Source organism: Convolutriloba macropyga, chromosome 7, assembly GCF_964194025.1.
Source record: "Convolutriloba macropyga chromosome 7, txConMacr16.3, whole genome shotgun sequence".
NCBI lineage: Eukaryota > Metazoa > Xenacoelomorpha > Acoela > Convolutidae > Convolutriloba > Convolutriloba macropyga.
Genome location: NC_134474.1, coordinates 47,077,578 through 47,097,812, shown reverse-complemented (window position 1 = coordinate 47,097,812; position 20,235 = coordinate 47,077,578). Strand labels below are relative to the sequence as shown.

Sequence of the window (20,235 nt, the reverse complement as noted above, 5' to 3'; positions counted from 1 at the left end):
GGTAAATGGCCAGACAATAGCTGCGATTGCTTCAAGAGACCTACAGTCTCAAAACAGAAATGAAGAAAAATAGTACCTATAAACAAGAAAAATTCGTTCATTAGCAATTGCTGTCTTGAATTGAAATTTAGAAGAATTTGTCTAGCTAATTAATTGCTAAAAAACTGCTCGAAAATAACGTTCAAGTGGATCGATATATCCCCCCAGTTGATTTTACCACCTCTAATTGTAGCAGCGCAGTAACGAATTGCATCATAGAATTTAAAAAAAGATAGATTTTCAGTGAGGGTGACATCCCGGGTCGTAACAAAAAAACTGATAACGAGCTGAAAAAGCAGGGTAAGCCCTGAACTACAATTCAAAGCATCGTTATTGACCTAAAATAATTCAACAATATAACTAAGGAAAACCGTTAAAGCAACTCGAAACATAACCAACGAAACATAACTTAAACAAGTGATGGGGGCGTACGGTTGGGAAGGCTGAATTTCAAATCGCCAGGTGCAGGAAGGTGAACAGGTTGCGGAGTGTTGGGTTTGGGGGCAGGGGGTGAGTGCGGGATTTGACTGGGGGTGATTGAGGGGGTCAAACTTTTAAGAATATGAAAAGCCCTTCACACATGAAACCTTTTCAAAAAGTTTCAAGGAATTGCACACCTAGAGCCAATTAAAGCGTACGGTTCTGAGAGCTGCTCGGCCACTTAATACCCTCCGTTCTTTTTCGGTTTTTTTCGTTTTTGAGGTCAAATGTTAAAAGGGTCAGATGGAAAATCCGTGGTTGTCGTCGAAAATAGCCATCTGGCTCTGAAGGATACTAGCATGGGGGGTGAGTGGGATTCTAGCATGGGGGGTGAGTGGGAGTCAAGTGTAGGAGCTGGTGGGAGTCAAGCGATGAGGGGAGGGTCGGACGCTGGACGAGAGGAGGGTTCAAATCTCCAGGTGGTGGAGGTGGATGGGGGAGTGGATTGTTGAGGAGGGGAGGGTGGGAGGGGGTGGGTGTGAGTTGGTGAATTGAATTTAACTGAGGGGGGAGGGTAACTGTGCGGGTCAAACTTTTAAATTAAGACTTAACACTATGTCTCCTCACAACAGTTTTGGTGAATTGCATACTTAGAAACTAGTCAGGCGTAAGGCTATGAGAGAGCTGCTCAGCCACTTAATGCCCTCCTGGCTTTACCTGTTTATCTCGTTTTTGAGGACAAATAGTTTTTAAGGGTCAGACGAAAAATCGATCCAGCGAAAATCACATTACAAAAGATCACAGGAATAATATAATTGCTACAAACTTTATTTCAGAGCAATTAAAAACTAGAGTGGAGGAAAAGTCGCTTTTTGGCTCCCTTTACTGCTATGGCCTAACCAGAATTCAACGCTCAAATTAAACATTCTAGTGACTTCAAAATTTATCACAAAATGAGTGAACTGTCATATGTGAAAACAGGGCCCCATGCAGTCAGACTAGTAGACATCGATAAATAGCAAAAGAAACAGAAAAGATTTTGCAATAATTTTAGTCTCTGCGCCACCGATCTCGGAGGAAAAATTGGCGTACTTAAAGGGTGCAGGTACAGTACCGTTAGGGTTAGCCTGACTTTTTAAGTAGGTCAAAAAGTTCAGGTCGGATTTCATTAGGGTTAGGGCACGTATGTTAATTTTACAGCCGTTTTAATTAGCACATCAATTCAAACTAATTGTTGCTCAACAATACTGAGAAACTTTATACTTTATCCCGCATTGTTCGAGCAACTAAAATATGCACCTAAAAGTCAGGTAAGAGACATGCAAGTCAATCCATAAATTTGGTCAATGTAAAGGGTTATAGATTGACAGAGCACACAATAGCACTGAACAGGATATGGACATAAACAAACCCCTCTTCTTTTACACTGCGCTTTTTATAAATGATGGCAAACATATTTGGAAACTAAGCGGGAGAATTGGAGGATAAGGCTTGTAAATCACTGATAACATGTCACTTAACAATACGTTGCAGCATGGAAATAAAATGTTATCTTCAGGTAGAAAATGAAATAGTTTACCAAATCGAATTAATGCCATTCGAACACGTCTTCTCAGTTGAAGGAACTAACGTTCATAAAGCAGCCACATGTATACAAATAGAAGACCTGTCAAGCTTGACAGCATTTCTCTGAGCACAAAAATGCCGCAGACAAAGAGCAAACTTAACTCGTTCTTTCATCAGTAACAGATCCAACAAAGGTCTTGTACTAAATATGGCTTCCTTGATCGCGAGAATTGAACAAAGAATACCAAAACCACATTGATTTAATAGAATAGTTTCACCAGAGAAAAGAAGAATGAAAAAGGTACCCTGCATTACCGAACTTAGTCTTATCCTAAAATTGACAAATCAAGCGAGCTGCGCTGTAAGTCGTAATGAAAGATAGCTACTTAACCGAAACCCTTAGGTTGGCTTTTGAAAGCTGAGGATGGCTAGCGTCATTGTCACAAAGGTGGGGGCAGAAGAGTGGGCTGCAGCTGGATGGTTCTGCAAACCTAATAGCTCTCAGACCTCGAAAGTTTGTCATTTGTACATTGAGTTGATACCTTTTAGCAGTTTCGACGAAGCGTATAGATAAAGATTAGCAACTACCTAGCAGAGCTCCGCAGCAACTTAAACGACCAAAACTTGTCCAGTTTATCCCGTTTTTCTAAGCAAAAAGTCAAACAGGTCAGACAAAAAAAATCAAAGCAATTCTCAATGGAAAACCATCAATCCATTATAAAAACAGCTTAAAAGGATTAACAAAATAAAAATTATAAACATTTAAACTGCAGACCGACAACGAAAATTTAAAATTTTCCTTTACATAAAGAAAAAAAATCACAAAAACACCAACTTTATTAAGATAAAGATGCTCTATAATGTTGTTCTTGTATTCGTCGCAAAGAGCCGCAACTCGCAGGTAAATTTGGCGAGATACAGGCACTTATTGCCGTTTATAGCTGGTACCCTAGTTGCATTTCTATCGTGTGACTGCCTATCCACAACTTGCTTGCGGTGCGGCGACCTTTCTGCATCTACGCCATGGTGAATGACATGCGGTCGCGGGTTAGGAGGGTCAACATCAATATCGAGGGAAAGGGGTCAGGAAGGCGGATTATTCTGGTTGTTTTGGACTGATGGTTGTTGTGGTTGTTTTGGACTGATGGTATTAAGTCCAGCCAGCTGGCTACCTCTACTGGTCTTTCCCAAGGGTCAACACTTTCAGGTCCGTGGTACTCTTACAGCAGTTGAAAATATGGTTTACGTCATCTGGTGCCACTTCACATTTGGGACAGCGGACATCAACATTTTTACAGAACCTACTCAAGTATGAGTTGAGCAATATCCACTTCTCAGTTATGCTAATCAGATACGCGCAATTCGTGGCAGCGTTTGTTTTTCTTTTGTGATCTTTGGTGGAGTTGTACTTAGTTGCTCGCTGTCTTTGTCAACTGAGTTTGGACCGTGTATCACTGGATAGTTTAGAGAGCATATTATTATTCTTTGCAATTTAATTTTTCTGTGTTTGTGTTGTTTCCTGCAGCCCCATAAGTATCACTCACGTGTCAGACTCAAGGGACAAAAATTGGTTGAAGAGGTTGTTTTATGACCAGAGCAGTGGCTCTGATAACTGCCGGCTAGAAATTGCTCTGCAAACATTACTGTGAGCTTTAACAGGCAGCATTTAACTCTCATTGTGAAAGTCATTGATGTCAGACATTTCTACACAACCAGTAATTGTGAGGAGAGCAATGTTTTGTTGCGTTTGCAAGTGGTTCCAAACTGTATCGCTGATTGTAGAAGCCCAAAACGGAGCGCCGTAGTTCATGATGCCCCGACCGATAGCTTCGTAAGTCACTGAGTGTCTCTTTTGTGCAGCCCCAGTCGCTACCAGCAATCTCTTTTAGTGTTATTGCCCTTTTGCAATTTCTTTTTGATGTTCCTTACATGTTCTCCAAAATTGAGCATACTATCGAAGGTCACATCAAGTACTTTGACTTTGGTATTGGTGAATTGTTGAAAGTGATGCGTGGGTCAAACTTGGCCTCCTTGCTCCATGTTGTGAACACAGTTGCACTTGATTTCTCCAATAATAACTTAAGTTTTCTTGATACTAGCCAGTCCTGTAAAATATTTAGGTACGGAGCTATGTCACCTAATTTTTAAACCTGTGGGTGAGATATAGTTGAAGTTATATCATCAGTGTAAAACGTGATGCTCACATCTTTTGGGGGTAAAGGCAGCTTCCTCATGTAGATGTTGAAGAACAATGGCGATAATACAGCACCTTGGGGAACACCAAGTTTGACTTTTCTCCGCTTGGATTTTTTTGTTATATTTAACAGAAGAAGACCTGCCCTGTAAGTACGAAGCGACCCATTTTTTTGTGCGATTTGTGCCTCAGGTATGTCTCTTAGTCGTAGGTTGCGATCCCCATTGTAGAAAGCAGCGGATAGATCTAAGGCTATTAGTAGAGTACAGTTGCAATGTTTCTTAAAATGATTAAGGCCATTTTGTATCTTGCTGATGACAATATTCAGAGCTGTTGTTGTGGAGTGCTCAGGTCTAAAGCCATGCTGATGTTCTTGTAGTGGATGTTCTATAAAGTCACTTAGCCAGAGTCTTTCTCTTGGTTTTGCAATGGGCGAGAGGAGTGCAGTTGGTCTGAAGCATTTAGATTCGTCTATTGGTTTTTCCGCTTGTGTAGGGGTATAACCAGGCAATTTTCAGATGTTCGGGATTTTTGCACTGTTTACAGAAAGGTTTATGGTGATAGTGCGGTATCTCAGTGCCATGGGGCCTAGCTGGTGTAGGTGGATTGGCGCTATTCTATCTGTGCCTAGCGCCTAACTTTTCTTTGTGTCTCGTATAGCTTCTTTCAATGAGTTACAATTAAACATTCTGTGGAGTGTATTGTTGGTTAACCTCGTTAAGCGCGTATGGCTGTTTGCAGGTGGTTAAGCGTTATTTGACAAAAGCCCTTTTACTGTGCTTCAGAGTTTAGACCAGTTTCCTCTAAGGGTTTGCACCAAATTTTTTTGCGCTTTTAACTTTCAGTTGACTTTGTTAACTTTGTTTTAGTTGCGTTACTTTGGGGTCACCTGGACGTGTCCTTTGAATTTCTTCTCTTTTCAGCAAGCTTTACTGCTTCCTTGTTTAAATCTATAAGCCCCGTTCTCAAGGATTGCCGGGATAACTCATAAAAAGACCAAAGTTCATTAGGATATAGATAGGGACGGATATATTACTCGTAATAATTTGGTGAGCCGTACGCTAAGCGCTTGTTAAGCTTTGAAAGCCACATGGCAATTAAACTATGCCCTCTCGCTTTACTCATTTTATAGTTCTCATGACGGAAAGTCAAATCACAAGCGCGCGAAAGAACGAAGACAGACAACAGAAAATACACGAACGAAAACATTAAATGATTCGAACTTAGTTCGAAAACTATTGAGAGGGATCAAAATTGGTCAATTCAAATACACTTCAAAGGCTTTAAACACCACTAAGTGTGTGTTCTGGGACAAATCATGATTTCAGGTCAAAGATTAAATGAAAAATAGCTGAAAAACTACAATAAAGCCGGTAGGATTGCCGGAAAATAGCCGCCGTTGACACCCTCAAATAAAAAATTGACCTATTTATTTTCGGTGTCAAAAAGTGTTCGAATTTGGCGTGCAGTTTCATTTGGACTCTTAAACTATACTTAATTCAGCTTCTAAACTGAAAACTAATACGCTTAATACCAAAGTCAGCTAGCAAACACAATGAACTTTGATAACCTAATTCTCAATGGCTTAATGACCGGGCTTTATCAGTTCATCCCACTTCTTTTGATTTATCTTTTGACATTCACCGTCTTCACTGCATTGTGTAATTCAATGCGTGAAAAAATTTAAAATCCATTCAGTTAAAACAGTGGGTGAAGTAAGTCAAACATCAAAAAATCGTGACTTATAAAAACGAAAAACGTGATCAAAAAGGAGAGCGCCTAAATAATAGCCGTTGAGAGGCTGACCCCGGATATTAACCGGATAAAATTTGGTTCAGCATCCTAGCTCAGAGCTCATTTTACATAAAAACTCTAGCTTAGTTGCGCATCCAGCTTAGTTTGCTCTTAATCGATTTTACAGGTAAAGGCATATCTTAGAATATGACCATTTATAATTTGATATCTAAAACTCATAATTAAATGTAGGAATCTCATGATTCAATAAGGCCAAATTTGATAACTTATTAAGATTTTGGCATCACAATCGGGTTTGGGGTTTTAAACATTATTGGGATTTCGCTAAAATCATTGCCTACTAACGTCGGGCGAATTGCTCTAAAAAGACTCTCGAGCAGTTGGCTTCGTCAGTAGCTGGCTACAGTTCAAGGAGGATAGCTTTAGAACTTAAAGCCTTCTGGGCGTTGCCTGGTTATCCGGTCTTCGAGGACGAAGGGTCAGAAGAAAAATCCTTCAAGCGACAAAACGTGCAGAAAAAAAGACCACTCGACTAATGTAATTGCTACAAACTTCGTTTGAGAGGAATTATACACTAAGTGCTGAAAGGTAATACGTAACTGTTGTTACAATTTGGTTTGTAGTGAGTTCAAAGTAAGCAGTAGAATTTAAAGAGTTCAAAGTAGAGCTCAAAGAGAGCTGCTCAGCTCCTTAATACTTTAAACGCATAAAAGACAGTACACCAATATAATTACTGCAATCTTCGTCTGAAAGAATTTACAAAAGTGACAAAACCTCAAAAATAAATTTGTCATCAAATTAATCATTAGTCAACTGATTTAAACTTGCCTCAAAGAAAGCACATGACTCCGGCATCAGAATGACACGATTGGACTCCGGCATATTCTTGCAATACTCAACATACAGCTGCTTGAACTTGTACGCATTCCTCACAAATCCATGGCCCACGTCTTCAGGTCGCCCTCTGTAGCCTTCCAGTTCTTTCAAGAATATTCTAGGACAGAAACACAATCAGTCCTCTTATTCACCAAAATGTACAATTTCATGTTACCAAATATGGAAATGAACGTTGAAGGCGACAAAAGTTGACCGTCAGTGAAATATGAAACTATTACCTGGAAATCTTGAACAAATTAATTGCACAGGTTAAAACAAAAATTCAACTGAACGCAACAAACTCGATCAAGTTTTTCTATCTTCTTAAAAAGAACCACAGAAACAGATCTGCTGTTTTTGATTGTACATCTTTTTAATTCACAGAAATATTTAAGCTTCTGTGGACAAATATTTGAAGCCATCCAGGAACATTTCATCAATAACTTACTCAGAATGGAAAGCGTAGATCTGTTCAATGTTGGCAAATATGATTGACTTTTTGTCCATCAAAGTAGCTGGCATGTTGGGTGCATTTCTGAAGCTACCCAAGTAGTGTTTCACACACAAGTCCAAATCCTTCACATAAGCTTTCTCAGTTTCCAGCAGTTCGTTGATGACGAATTCACGCTTGCGCTCCAGTCGCCGTTTCTCGTTGTCAATGACAGGCGTCGACGGAACCTGCTGCAGAGCCTAAAATCACCCCAATTCAGTTACTTTGTGTATTATTTTTTTTAAATGCAAACAATTTATTTGTCGTTCATAATTTACCAAAACTCATCTCATTTAGAACTAGAAGTTAAGAAGCACTCAGTTATTGCCAAAACACCAGGTTTCAGTTTCATTTCAAACAATGGCTTTGTCTCAAAGGCTTGTCACAAAAAACTGTTCTCGTTGTCGAACATAGAATATCAGAAGCGATTGACAGTAACAGCACTTAACTGATCTGAGTCTTACCTGTCCTCCGACAGTTTCGACGCCAGGAGTTCCAGAACCAGGAGTCGACATCCCAGAGGACATATTCCCTGTTCCAACAGGAGTATCAGGAGCAGGGCACTCCAGTTGCAGGTTCACTAACTTTTCCCAAGGAGGCGGTGTCCCAAGTAGTCTGTAGCTTTGGGCACATATTGCGTCAGTGTCTTTATGGAAGCACTTGTAAGTGGAGTAAAGTTTCTTGCACAATTTCTGTAGCTCGTTCATCTGCATCGTAGGATGCACTAATGACGGGCTGTTCGGAACCCGGTCAGTTGACAAATCAGTGACCGGGGTTTGAGAACTCTTCAGATCTGCAAACCTGCACATCAGTTCCTCAATGTTCTGTTTCTGTAATTTAGCTTGTTGTCTGAAAGACTCATGCTGAGATATAACAAGTCTTAGCTGATCGCCAGTAAGAGGCTGGGCTCCAGAGATTATCCCAGTGGTTGCATTTATGTAGATTTCACGATTATTCTTCAACCATTTCAATATATTCTCGCAGTCATTCTTCAGTTCTGCCACTTTCAAATGATTGTCTAGTCGCTTTTTACGCTTGTCCCAAGCTGTTAACAAACTGGTCTCGGAAATCAGAACCGATTCCATCTTCTGCTGCACGACAGTTCTCGACGCTTTATCATCTCGCTTGTCAACTTTGAATGGCTCGTGGTTGACTTTTCGCTGCAGTTGAGCTAAGAATCCCTCAGATAGCTTTCGGATAAACCCACATAGTTTTGTGAAATCCTCCTTGCAGCTACTATGTTTTGCAAGCAGCGATCTCAAGGCTTCAACGGGCATATCAGGCGAGGTATCCTCTTCCATACTGAAATCTCTTTGCAATGATTCCAATGTATCGACTAAGTTCGAGTGTGTTTTGAAGAAATTGCTGGCTGTTCGTGCCAAGTCGTTTCTGTACTCAACGCGAGACACGAGACGGCCCCAATCGTCGGCGATTTGTTTTGCGAGTTGATTGATTCGAATATTACCTTTGAAGTCATCCTGGTACATGTCATCGCCATTTGAGACCGAATCCGAATTCATGTATTCCATCGAGCTAAGAATGAACTCCGCCCGACGATAGACCCCAAGGATACTCTGATGTTGCTTCTGCAAACAAGCATGAAAGTGTCTCGTTTCATCCTCTAGTTTCGAGGCGTCGTCCAGACATGTTAACTTGACAGGAGATTCGTTCAACTGGTGTTCCGCAGTCTGAATCCAATCTAAAGCTTCTTTGCACTCATCTTCGAAGTTATTAACTTCAATCTGTAGCTGAAATTGATGTCTTTGCTGATTATCCGATTCCTGCAACGTCTCCACATTTTCCTTCAAATCGGTCCACAGTTTCTTAACATATTCATCAGCACTGATTCCCATCAAGTTGCAATCGAAAAACTGAATGTTGGTCACATTGCGAACATACAAATACAGCTCTTGGCCAGCTTTCAAAACCTCTTTGGCGTTTTGAACCGTGGCATTAACTGCTTCCGATGAATTTTGCAGCATTTGAGCAACACTGTTTGCGTTTTCGTGGCGCCGAATCTCATCAAGTTGAGCGACCCAATAGGTGGCGTTATCGTTAATCTCACGACAACGTTGCTCAAACCAGCGCAGTTGTTCACCAAGATCAAGGCTGAATTTTCTATTGCTCCAGAGCTCATCCAATTCGCGTCTGTGATCGTCCAGACTTGCTATCAGTTCCGTAACTGCTCGGTATCCAGCTTCATCGATAGCTCCCACGCCCGCACCACCAGAACCTGGCTTCGACTTTGTCCTCGTATCATTACTGCTTTTCTCACTTCCAATTCCGCTGTCACTTTTTTCAGAACTGTTCATGCTTTCATTGACAACATCAGGCAAGGTGAATTTTCGTGGATCGTCATTCTCAATAGCCATCTGTCGTAATTCTTCGCGTAGCTTTTCGCCGTCATTTCTACAATCCAACATTGCATCGATAGTTGCATTTCGCTCGGTTTCAAATGACTTTTTGGCACTTCTGACTGCTTCCAGACTTTCTGGTACCGAATTATCGCTTAATTTATCCTTCAACAGTTTAATCCATGTATTAATGTTTTTCATATTTTCGTAGAACTTGAAGGCTAATTGGAGTAAATTTGTTCTGTAGTCAACTTTCTCTTGAAATTGGTTCATTTTCATTTGAATCAAATTGATGTATTTTGATATTTTTGACTGATCGCCAACTCCCAAACGAAGCAACTCGTTTCCTGTTTGCACGACTTTTTGCGCATTCTTCTGAGTGCTTTTCGCAATTGTGATAAACTCATCGTGCTTTCGAACCAATCCTTTCGTGCGAGTCAAAGATTTTCCAATATTCGTAGTTTTCCTGATGAAAGGCTCGCCATGGTCATCGATCCAGCTGACTACAGCATTGACATCCTTTTCGAACATTTCGACTGCTATGAACAGACTAATACACTGCAGCTTGTTCTCATATGCCATTTCGAGATGTTGGAAATCTCTGAGAACACGTGTTTTCATAGCAGATACTGGGTCACTACATACACTGTAGTTCAGATCATAGGCCCATGAATGTCCATTGCCGTATTCATTCACAGGCGGAGGTTGTAGAAGTAGTTCTAACAGTACTTTGGCAAGTTGACCGACCTTAAACAAGGTTACACAACCATCTTTATTGAGGTGCAAATAACTTCATTGACACCACAATTGCTCATTGTTTGATCACTTGTAAATTTTAATGGTCAGCGGTATTGAAGGTCAAAATACAAAGATTCCTGTTCATTAAATTGCATCAAATTGATCGCAGAAAATTCAACTTTGTCAAATAAGTAGAGAAATACACGAGTATCACATCTCATACAAAACTCGTGGAACCACTTGCAATAATAACACGATTTATTCTAAACATAGCTGGCAGATTGCCAGAAAATAGCCGCAATAGATTCGTAGATCGTCAGTCTAAAAAAAAACAGTAAAAAAGACAGACCAAAAAAAATCGTCTTTTCATTGAAGGCTGATCTGTTATATTTTGATTTAAAATCTGTATAAGTTATTGCTGCCTCTATTAGCTGATCTCAAATAACCTTCATTTAGAGTAACACACCCATTTGAACTTATCTCTTTAAAGCAAATAAAAGTCAATTTCAAAGTGAGGAAGTCATTTTTGAGAGTGAGGTAAGTCAAGTGTGACCAAAAATTTAATCACGCGCATGAACAAAAAACCTTGCTCCACTAAGAGCAAAAAATGACGTCACACATGCAATTCAGTTGAAATTGCATGAACGAATGAACAAAAAGTGGCTGTGACGTCATATGGTCGTAACAAAAATCATGACGACGAAATCAAAAACATAGCAGGACAAGTCCTGACGTACAATTCAAAGAATTTTCATTGACTGAACAGAAAACTAGACCTAGAACGGACTATGAATGGATTGGAAAAACCATTTAGAAAAAAATCCGATCCAAAAAAAACGAAAAAAACAGTAAAAATCAAAGTGAAATTGCCGCATGTGAACAAAAAACCACTACCGATAAAGCGAATTTTTGTTCAAACGCCGTATTCTTACTCTACTTTAAAATTAGAGCGAAAAAATTTCACGCCGCAAAACCACTCGCTTTTTCGCTCCACTTCCTGTTTCGGCGTGACCAAAATCACTACTCCAATTTGACTTCAAAAATCATGAAAATGTGTGAACAGATCTTAAAAAAAAAGACAGCGCCCCAATACAATTCAGATTCTTTGAATTGTAAAAACATAGCAGGACAAGTCCTGACGTAAAATTCAAAGAATTTTCATTGACTAAACAGAAAACTAGACCAAGAACGGACTATGAATGGATTGGGAAAACCATTTAGAAAAAAATCCGATCCAAAAAATCGAAAAAAACTAAAAATCAAAGTGAAATTGCCGCATGTGAACAAAAAACCACTAGCGAGAAAGCAAATTTTTGTTCAAACCCCGTTTTCTCAATACTTTAAATTTAGAGCGAAAATTTCACGCCGCAAAACCACTCGCTTTTTCGCTCCACTTCCTGTTTCGGCGTGACCAAAATCACTACTCCAATTTGACTTCAAAAATCATGAAAATGTGTGAACAGATCTTAAAAAAAACAGCGCCCCAATACAATTCAAATTCTTTGAACTGCAAAAATAGCAGGACAGGTCCTGACGTACAATTCAAAGAATTTTCATTGACTAAACAGAAAAACTAGACTTAGAATGGACAATGAGTGAATTGAGAAAACCATTTTTAAAAAAATCAGATAAAAAAATAAGAAAAAAAACAGAAAATCAATGTCAAAATGACGCATGTGAACAAAAAAACCACTAGCGAGAAATTAAAATTTAATTCAAACAAAAAATTAGGCCCAGAATGAGCTGTGGATGGATTGGGAAAACCATTTAGAAAAAAGCCAGTCCAAAAAATCGAAAAAACAGTAAAAATCAGAGTGAAATTGCCGCATGTGAACAAATATGCACTACCGAGAAACTGAATTTTTGTTCAAACACCATTTTCTCACTCTACTTTAAAATTAGAGCGAAAAAAATTCACGCCACAAAGCCACTCGCTTTTTCGCTCCATTTCTTGTTTCGGCGTGACCAAAATCACTACTCCAATTTGACTTCAAAAATCATGAAAATAGGTGAACAGATCTTAAAAAAAAGACAGCGCCCCAATACAATTCAAATTCTTTGAATTGTAAAAAACCAAGAGAAGGCCAATAATAGCCACAGCTATCGCTGTGCGGCTATTAAAAAGAACAAGTGGAAACATAGCGGATGTACATCGTGTGAATTGCTTTCAATGACCGGTGAGCGGTTGGCTTTGGTAGTAGCCAGCTGTTGCTTAGGGATGCTAGCATGGGGGGGGGGGGCTAAGCGTGTTGGGTTAGTGATGGAATACAGGGAAACTAGAGGGGGCTCTCAAACGGGGGGTCTAAATCGCAGGTTGGAAGTGGGGGGGGGGGGTGAGTGGTCTGGGGGATCAAAGATATCGCCCTTCACAGCATGAATTTGTCTCTTCGAGTTTCGGTGAATCGCATACTTAGAGACTAGAAAGGCTCTATGAGAGCTGTTCAGTCACTTAATGCCCTTCGGGCTTCACCTGTTCATCCCGTTTTTGAGCATGAAAAGCCAAATGGTCAGAAATAAAATCGACAAAAAGTTGGTAGTACGAAAAATGGCATTAAAAAGACCAGCAGGAGTAATATAATTGCTACAAACTATGTTTGAGAGAGCAATTTAAAATGTACGACTGGTGAATGAAGTATTTACCTCGTTGTAGAAGACTTTGATTGTGTTGAAAGCGTGATTTAGGCTCTCTTTCATGTCAATGAGCTCGTTGGGCGCTGTCATTGTAAAGTCAATCCCCAGAATGGCTTCTGTCCATCCAGGAACCGAGTTGATGAACTAAAAATGAACAATAATAGCGGCTGCTATTTAGCGCATTTTTGTTCATCAGGAGCTTTTGGCGTCATTTAAATTTTTGTCATATTGATTCAAACTCACCTCTTCGGCTTTCGAGAAGAATTTCACTGTTAATCCAACAATCTTTGTCCTTTCGGCCAGGACATTTTGGAAGACTTTTTTCTCCCTTTCCAGCTGATGAGCCTCTTGGGTAATCTCCTGTCTGGCATAATGGTTGTTGGACACCAAATGACCAGCCAGAGATACCAGACGATCGATTTCTTTGAATGCATCCTAAATCGGGATCTTTGTTACAGAGAGTGAAAGCTTGCTCAAAAATCAAAGAAACGGAAGCTTAGATTCAATAAATATTTAAAACAAGCATATCATACCCAAAAAATAAAGGACATTTTAGGTATAAATTTTTGCAGCCAAAACAAAGGGCCGAAAGCCGCAAATATTCAACATATCTTTGTTGAAAGCAAAGAAAGCCGACATTTCTAGCCGATGATATTTGTAACCGATTTTCTAAATTATAATGTATTGCAATGCACCAAAGAACATATCCGTTAGACTGTCAGAAAATATCCGCCGTTGATTCCCGTAATCTCGATTGGGATTAGAAAATCATAAAACTAAACTTTTGTACAAAAACATTTTTAAAGTGCGAACTCTTTCCTTTCAGTTGGCACTTAGACATACTCCTGTTCCTTAATACAGAGAGGATACTGGGGCTACTATCAATATTAAAATGCATTAGAGATGGTAACAAAGAAAAGCGGCCAATGAGATAAAGCGAAACAAATTTTAACTCTACGAAGCAAAACAAACAGCCGGAAGACTCCGTAACCGACTCAAACTGAACACTCACTTAGTCCCCAGCCAACCACTCAATGAATAAACTGAGCCGAAGAATTAATCGGCAAATAATTTGGAACTATAACAAAGGTAAAACAAAACGAAAAAACCCATAATTGATACCCGGAAAAATCTGAAAAATTTCTTCTCAAGTTGTGATTCAAAATATCTATTGGAGAGCCAACTTGCAATACATACAGTCATCATTTGATAAATGATTATCATTCGATTTGCAAAACAAATGAAACAGTACATAGACAAAACCGAAGCAAGGAAAAGAAAGAATTGTTACAAAATTCCCTAAAACGCTCCAATGATTCTGGGTAGCCATTATACATTCAACTACTCAATCAGTTAACTGCTCAATTTGGTCAGAAAACGCTATAGAACAAGCAAAAAAGGCAACCAACGAACACCGGAGTTTCAGATTCATGTAATTTATTTCAGTAAAAATGGTCATCTAAAACCTTAAAGTTTCAACTCTAAGAAACAGATCTCAAAATGAAAAATCCAATCGAAAGATCGCCTAACAGCTTAAACAACATTGCTCAACCAGAAAAACTTTAAAGATGTGATAAAAAATGAAGATTACAACAGACTGTTAAAAAAGCGTACAATTTGAAACTGCAGAAAATATCTCAAAACGCATCTAAAAGTCTTATAATTACTAGCATAGATTATTGAGACAGGCACCTTTTCCGGCTCTCTCACAACGATGCTTAAAAAAACCACTCTAGATTCTCTCCCTGCCTGATTTTTCTTCAGTAGATTGACCTAAACACTGCTTTTCACTGTCGTGATTTGACTTCAAAAAAAATCTCTAAAAATAAGTCACCGATTTCAAGGATATACTGAACGGCGAAAGTCAGTTAGCACATTCAATTTTTGAGAATATTACTGCAACTTAAAATCAAATTTCAATTAAATTTCACTACACCATTGATCCCCTGCGATAGTCCTCTCGTCTACCTATGAAATTCAGATAAAATACAAGGTGCAATTACCAGAAATCTCAATGTAAAGTTGATGAGCTTCATCCAAGTTTCACAGTAAGAAAGTTGTCACAAGATCACAATTTATTCACATTTTTCTCTCTCATGTTTGACATCAACTTTACATTGGGATTTCTTGTAAGCGAACGTTGCAATTTATCTGAATTTGATAGACAGACGAGAGCACTAGTGTAGGGGATCAAGGGTGTGAAAATTGTAATTTAAATTTGATTTTAAGTTGTAGTAAAATTGCCTCAAAAATAGAGGGGCTAATTTACTTTTGCCGCTCAGTATAGATCACCATTAATCCTCCTTCTAGTCGTAAATATTAGGAGCGCAATAATAGCCGGCTGAGAATATGAGGGTGGCTATTAACAAAATACGTCATTTTTCATTGCATCGAATGACTGCGTGCCACAGCAGAACGCTGTCCATGGTACTGCTCATCCGCTGTGGATGTAATCCTAAAATCCGCTGTGGATGTAATCCTAAAACCGCGGGCCTGTTATCGAGGCAAAGCTGCGTCGCGGCCTCGTCGGCCCACCAGAGACATTGTCACCGCTATCCCAGAAATTTGCTCATTTTGCCCATTTTTCAAAATTCTGCTCGCTTAACCGTCACCAAAAGGATACCTCCTGTTTTATCAGCTTTCTTCACTATAGTTGTGTGGGAAACAAATCCTTGGCCAGAAAAATACATTATGTGACATACTTGACTATGGAGCAACTTACAGTGGCAACTTGGTTGAATGCTTCGTCATTCTTCTGCAGCGTGATAGCCGACTGAGAACTGTCACAAACTTGGTTATACGTGAACAAGAAAATCTTCCTACTTTCCTCCAGCCACTGGAATACAATCACCATATCCGCTTCAAAAGCTCGCAGCTGGTAGCACTGGTCCAGTCTCTGTCTATTCGAATGCCACATTTCCATTAGATGGGGTTTGAATAACTGGATTCTTTCAACTAAGTTATGGACCTTCGGAATCCACGAAGCAAAATCTGGGTTTCCGGTGAGCACCAACTGACATCCGGTAGCTCCACTGGTAGCATTGGTAACAAATTTGGACGAATAGCAGCATTGGTTTAACGTTTGCTCAAGTGTCATACCCTGCTGCGCTAACTGAGCAAATGGTGCATTGTGTATTACTTGCAGGTACCTCTGATGTTGGTTCGAAGCTACTAACGCCAACTTTGAGTCCTTCGCAAGTTCCACAGAACTCATACATTCCTGTACTCGCTCCAATTTGGTTAGAAACTTGTTAGCTTGCCATGTAAATGTTTCGAAGTTGTGCCGCAGCCTGATCCATTGATTGTGATCGTAGTTTAGAGCGCCCTCGAAATGAATGGTGACCTGAGTTTTGTCGACGTACTTCACTAGTGCTTCTAAGCTGATGACTGACGTCTAAAACAACGATAAAATTGAAAACATTATTAGTGGTCAAGACTCAATTCCAAACTAGGAGTAACATTATCGATCTTAACGTTCAAAACAAAAATCGTATACCCTCCGCAACTAACCTCAAAGGATAATTTTGAAGATCCAAAGTTAGCCTTCTGTTTCTGTAGAAAATTATCAGGTCTGATTACCAGGGCAGATTGTATTTGTTGTCCATTGTTCGAATCCTGAAACAAATGTTAGCTTTAACTTTTCGATCTTTTCCGTTTCTGCATCCAGCTAGGTTAAAGGACTTTTAATATCCAAAAATTTTAAAATCTATTTCCACTCTTTATGCACTACTTGCTTGCAATGCGCGCCATATTTAAAGGCATATATCACTATAGACCATGCCACTGAGTACAACAAGCAGCAGGTCCCCGCGAAGGGGTATAAAATATAAATGCGCGCCAAACAACACAACAGCCTCGTTTGTCCAAACTGGTAAAAAAAGAATCTACTTACATCAAACGCTCTGAGGAGTGGTTTTATGGTCTCCCATTTACACCTGCGCATATCAACCACGACAGTGAACCCTGCCGTAAGTTCATCTTGTGAAGGCACTCCCAGTAAGTATGTGATAAGCAGTTGCAAGTCCTCAAGGGCATAGCGATCTGTTTCCTTTTTCGAAGGACAGCTCAAAATCCGACAGCCCTTTTTGTCACGCCCGCCTGAACATAATACAGTTTAAACAGAAAACAAATTCAAATTGTGTTATTACTAATATGCATTTTGAATTTTTACCTGTCAAAAGAATGATCTCTTCTTTCACCAACCAGAGTAACTTCTCGGAAGACAACCCATGAACGTTCTCTTCTAAATATTACAACACAATATAACTCGACAGCTCTAATGAACTCTTACTACAATGATCATTTTTTCAAAATTAAAATTAGTAATTTTTGTTTAATCGAGAGGAAATCAGTCATTAACGAATAATGCACTAACCTGAATCAAAATATGAACTATCAAAAATTTTTTCACATTGTTCCATGCGTTACCTGAAAAATTTAATGATAGCAACTGCAAAGTCATCAGTCTACACATCAGAGCTCTTTATAGTATCAAAAAATATATATTACCAGTCACTTGCATTAAAACCCACGAAAAAATCAGAGGCCGTTATGCCAAAAAGTCACTCAACTAACAAACATAACCAACTAACGTCGGGCGAATTGCTCTCAAACGACGGGCGAGCATTTGGCTTCGTCAGTAGCTAGCTACGGTTTAGGGAGTCTAACTTTAGTGGGTATAGCAAGGGCCTGACAGTGCCCCCACATAGTTACCAATGAAAGTTTATTTTGCGTGTTTTTGCAGAAGCAACCAAGTCTCCAAGTTTCACAAAAGCAGCCAAGTATACACTTATCGTATATTTAACTACAGCAACACCAATACAATAAAATCGTGCGCGCGCTCTCTCAGCAGATATCATAGTCATTGGAATGCTGTTCGGAGAATTTCCAAAAAGATGTCTGTAATTTGTCGCTTTAGCATCGTGTACAAAATTTTCAATAAACCGTCGCCTACCGCTGCTGAGATTCTATTTATAAACGTAGGACCCCTGAACAGAAATTCGATTTCGGTTTGACTTAATTGACGGCTGGAACGTTAAAAAATTCTCTTCTCTGTTTCTCGTTTTTTTTTTACAATTCGCTCAGAATCGGTGCTGGATAAGACACTTGTATTTGAGACACTTAGCACGGTAATCTGTACGTGGGAAAGAAACAATAGTGAAATAGTGGCTTTCACAGTGGCTTTCAACGAGGATATTTTGTCTACGCCTTTTTCACCGTACTGTTACAGCAATGTAAACTGTCTTTTGTATGTGGTATAACTGGATTAAAGAAAAAATCGAGAGACTGGTTCCACGTGTGACAAAACACATAGCTTCTCTCAATTCTTGGATCTCAAGAGAGACATCTCATAAAATAAAGAAGCTCAATTCATTGAAAAGAAAACTTGTAACTCCAAATCTGAGCCAACTTCTCAAAATCAAAAATTTTGAAAAAGAAATTAAAAAGTCAGCAGATAATGACCTGAAAATCTTTGAAGCAAAGATTTTCCAGACCAGGTGCTTCAGCCACATACAAAAGTATTTAGCAAGTATCAGAAAAAATCCTCTTATCCCGACTCGAGTAGTAAGCTGAGATCAATCGGCTGAGACAGACCGGGGTAGGTCTGAGCTTTACAATAATTACTTTGTGAGTGTGTTTAATGAAGGCCATTCCACGACCGAAACCTGCTTCCCGAAGAGTGAACTAAACACTCTAAAAATATCGAAGAACTCAATTGAAATTGTTTTGAGCAGTCTAAAAGAAAACAAAGCCAGAGGCCATGACGCAATTGGGAACTTGATTCTGAAAAACTGCGTCAAATCTCTATCAAGCTCTCTGAAGCTTGTCTTTCAGACATAATGCAACAAAGGCACCTATCCAGAGGAATGGAAGATTAGCAAGGTGACCCCTGTCTTCAAGGATGGTGATAAAACTGACGTCTCATGTCACCGTCCCATCAGCCTTCTGTGTTCTATCTCAAAAGTCTTTGAAAAACTAATCTTTTATTCACTCTATCTGTTTGTAAAAGATAATCTCCAATCCAGTAAATTTGGGTTCACAAAACATCGATCTACAGAACTTCAACTTTTGATATTCCTTGAATAAGGCTGAAAAACATTTGGCAGTCCTATATCTTGATTTCTCTAAGGTCTTCGATAAAGTCTGTCATGAAAGACTCCAAGAAAAGCTAGCTCGTCTTGGTGTTGGAGGAAACTTTCTTAAACTACTGCACTCCTATCTCACAAACAGGCGACAATTCGTACAGAATAACACAGCTAGGTCATCCCTAAAAGCAGTATTTAGTGGTGTACCGCAAGGTTCGGTGTTGGGCCCACTTTTGTTTCTGATTTTTATCAACGATTTGCCGAATTGTGTCACACATCCGTGTTACGGCTTTGCAGATGACTTTAAGGTGGTAATTACAAACCAACACGACCTTGAGAAAAATCGAGACGGACTACAAAACTGGTGCTTGCAAAACAGAATGATACTGAATGCAAAGAAGAGCTCACTGCTTTTGCTCAAAGGGGGCATGAAAACTGATATATTCGGAGTTGAACTACCAATCGTAAAAGAACAGAAAAATCTTGGTGTGTTAGTGATAAGTCACTTAACATGGTCGAGCAACGTTGACTTAAGAACCAGCAAGGCCCTGAGAGCATTGTATCAAATCAAAAGAAATGTGAGCAAGAACGTTACGCTACAAGCTAAGTTGAATGCTTACACCGGATACGTCGTCCCGATTCTAGTATATGGTTCTCAGGTCTCTCATCTGACCACTATGTGCCTCCGAAAAGTGGAAAAAATTCAAAGGCTGGCCACAAAGTGGTTCCTCGGAGTAAATGTTGACTATAAACCTCGACTAATTAAATGTGGTCTACTACCCTTATCAGTGTACATTGAACTTCATGATGTTTTGTTTATGCGTGACCTGTTAATAAACAAGTATGACTACACTACCACTAACGAAATGAATCCCAAAGAGAGTAAAAAACAAGACACGATGCACGAAATGAACTCGAAATCCCTAAAGTGAACAGAAACAAGTGTAGTGAAAATTTCTTCCATCGAACTGCCAAGTTAATCAACATCCTCTCGAGAAAATTGGGATCTTTGGAGTATTTAAACAAGCCAAAATTGAGTTATTTGTACCGAAACTTCTTCCTCGAACAGTATAACGAGTTGAATAC

At 39.4% G+C, this 20,235-nt stretch overlaps 1 protein-coding gene across 2 annotated transcripts in view; it reads right to left on the bottom strand.

The window, feature by feature from the left end:
• Window positions 1-17,487, bottom strand: part of LOC142342923 (triple functional domain protein-like) — a 286,672-nt gene extending 269,185 nt beyond the window's left edge. For both annotated transcript variants that reach the window (XM_075394600.1, XM_075394601.1), the window contains exons 1-10: window positions 17,439-17,487; window positions 17,235-17,306; window positions 16,956-17,161; window positions 16,574-16,678; window positions 15,786-16,457; window positions 13,307-13,498; window positions 13,073-13,207; window positions 7,805-10,441; window positions 7,299-7,540; window positions 6,803-6,968 (exon numbers count right to left, since the gene is read on the bottom strand). In XM_075394600.1, the coding sequence (XP_075250715.1) occupies window positions 6,803-6,968; window positions 7,299-7,540; window positions 7,805-10,441; window positions 13,073-13,207; window positions 13,307-13,498; window positions 15,786-16,457; window positions 16,574-16,678; window positions 16,956-17,161; window positions 17,235-17,306; window positions 17,439-17,484 (4,473 nt within the window). In that variant the 5' untranslated portion in view covers window positions 17,485-17,487. The remainder of the gene's footprint in view (window positions 1-6,802; window positions 6,969-7,298; window positions 7,541-7,804; window positions 10,442-13,072; window positions 13,208-13,306; window positions 13,499-15,785; window positions 16,458-16,573; window positions 16,679-16,955; window positions 17,162-17,234; window positions 17,307-17,438) is intronic.
• Between the last annotated feature and the right edge of the window lie 2,748 nt (window positions 17,488-20,235).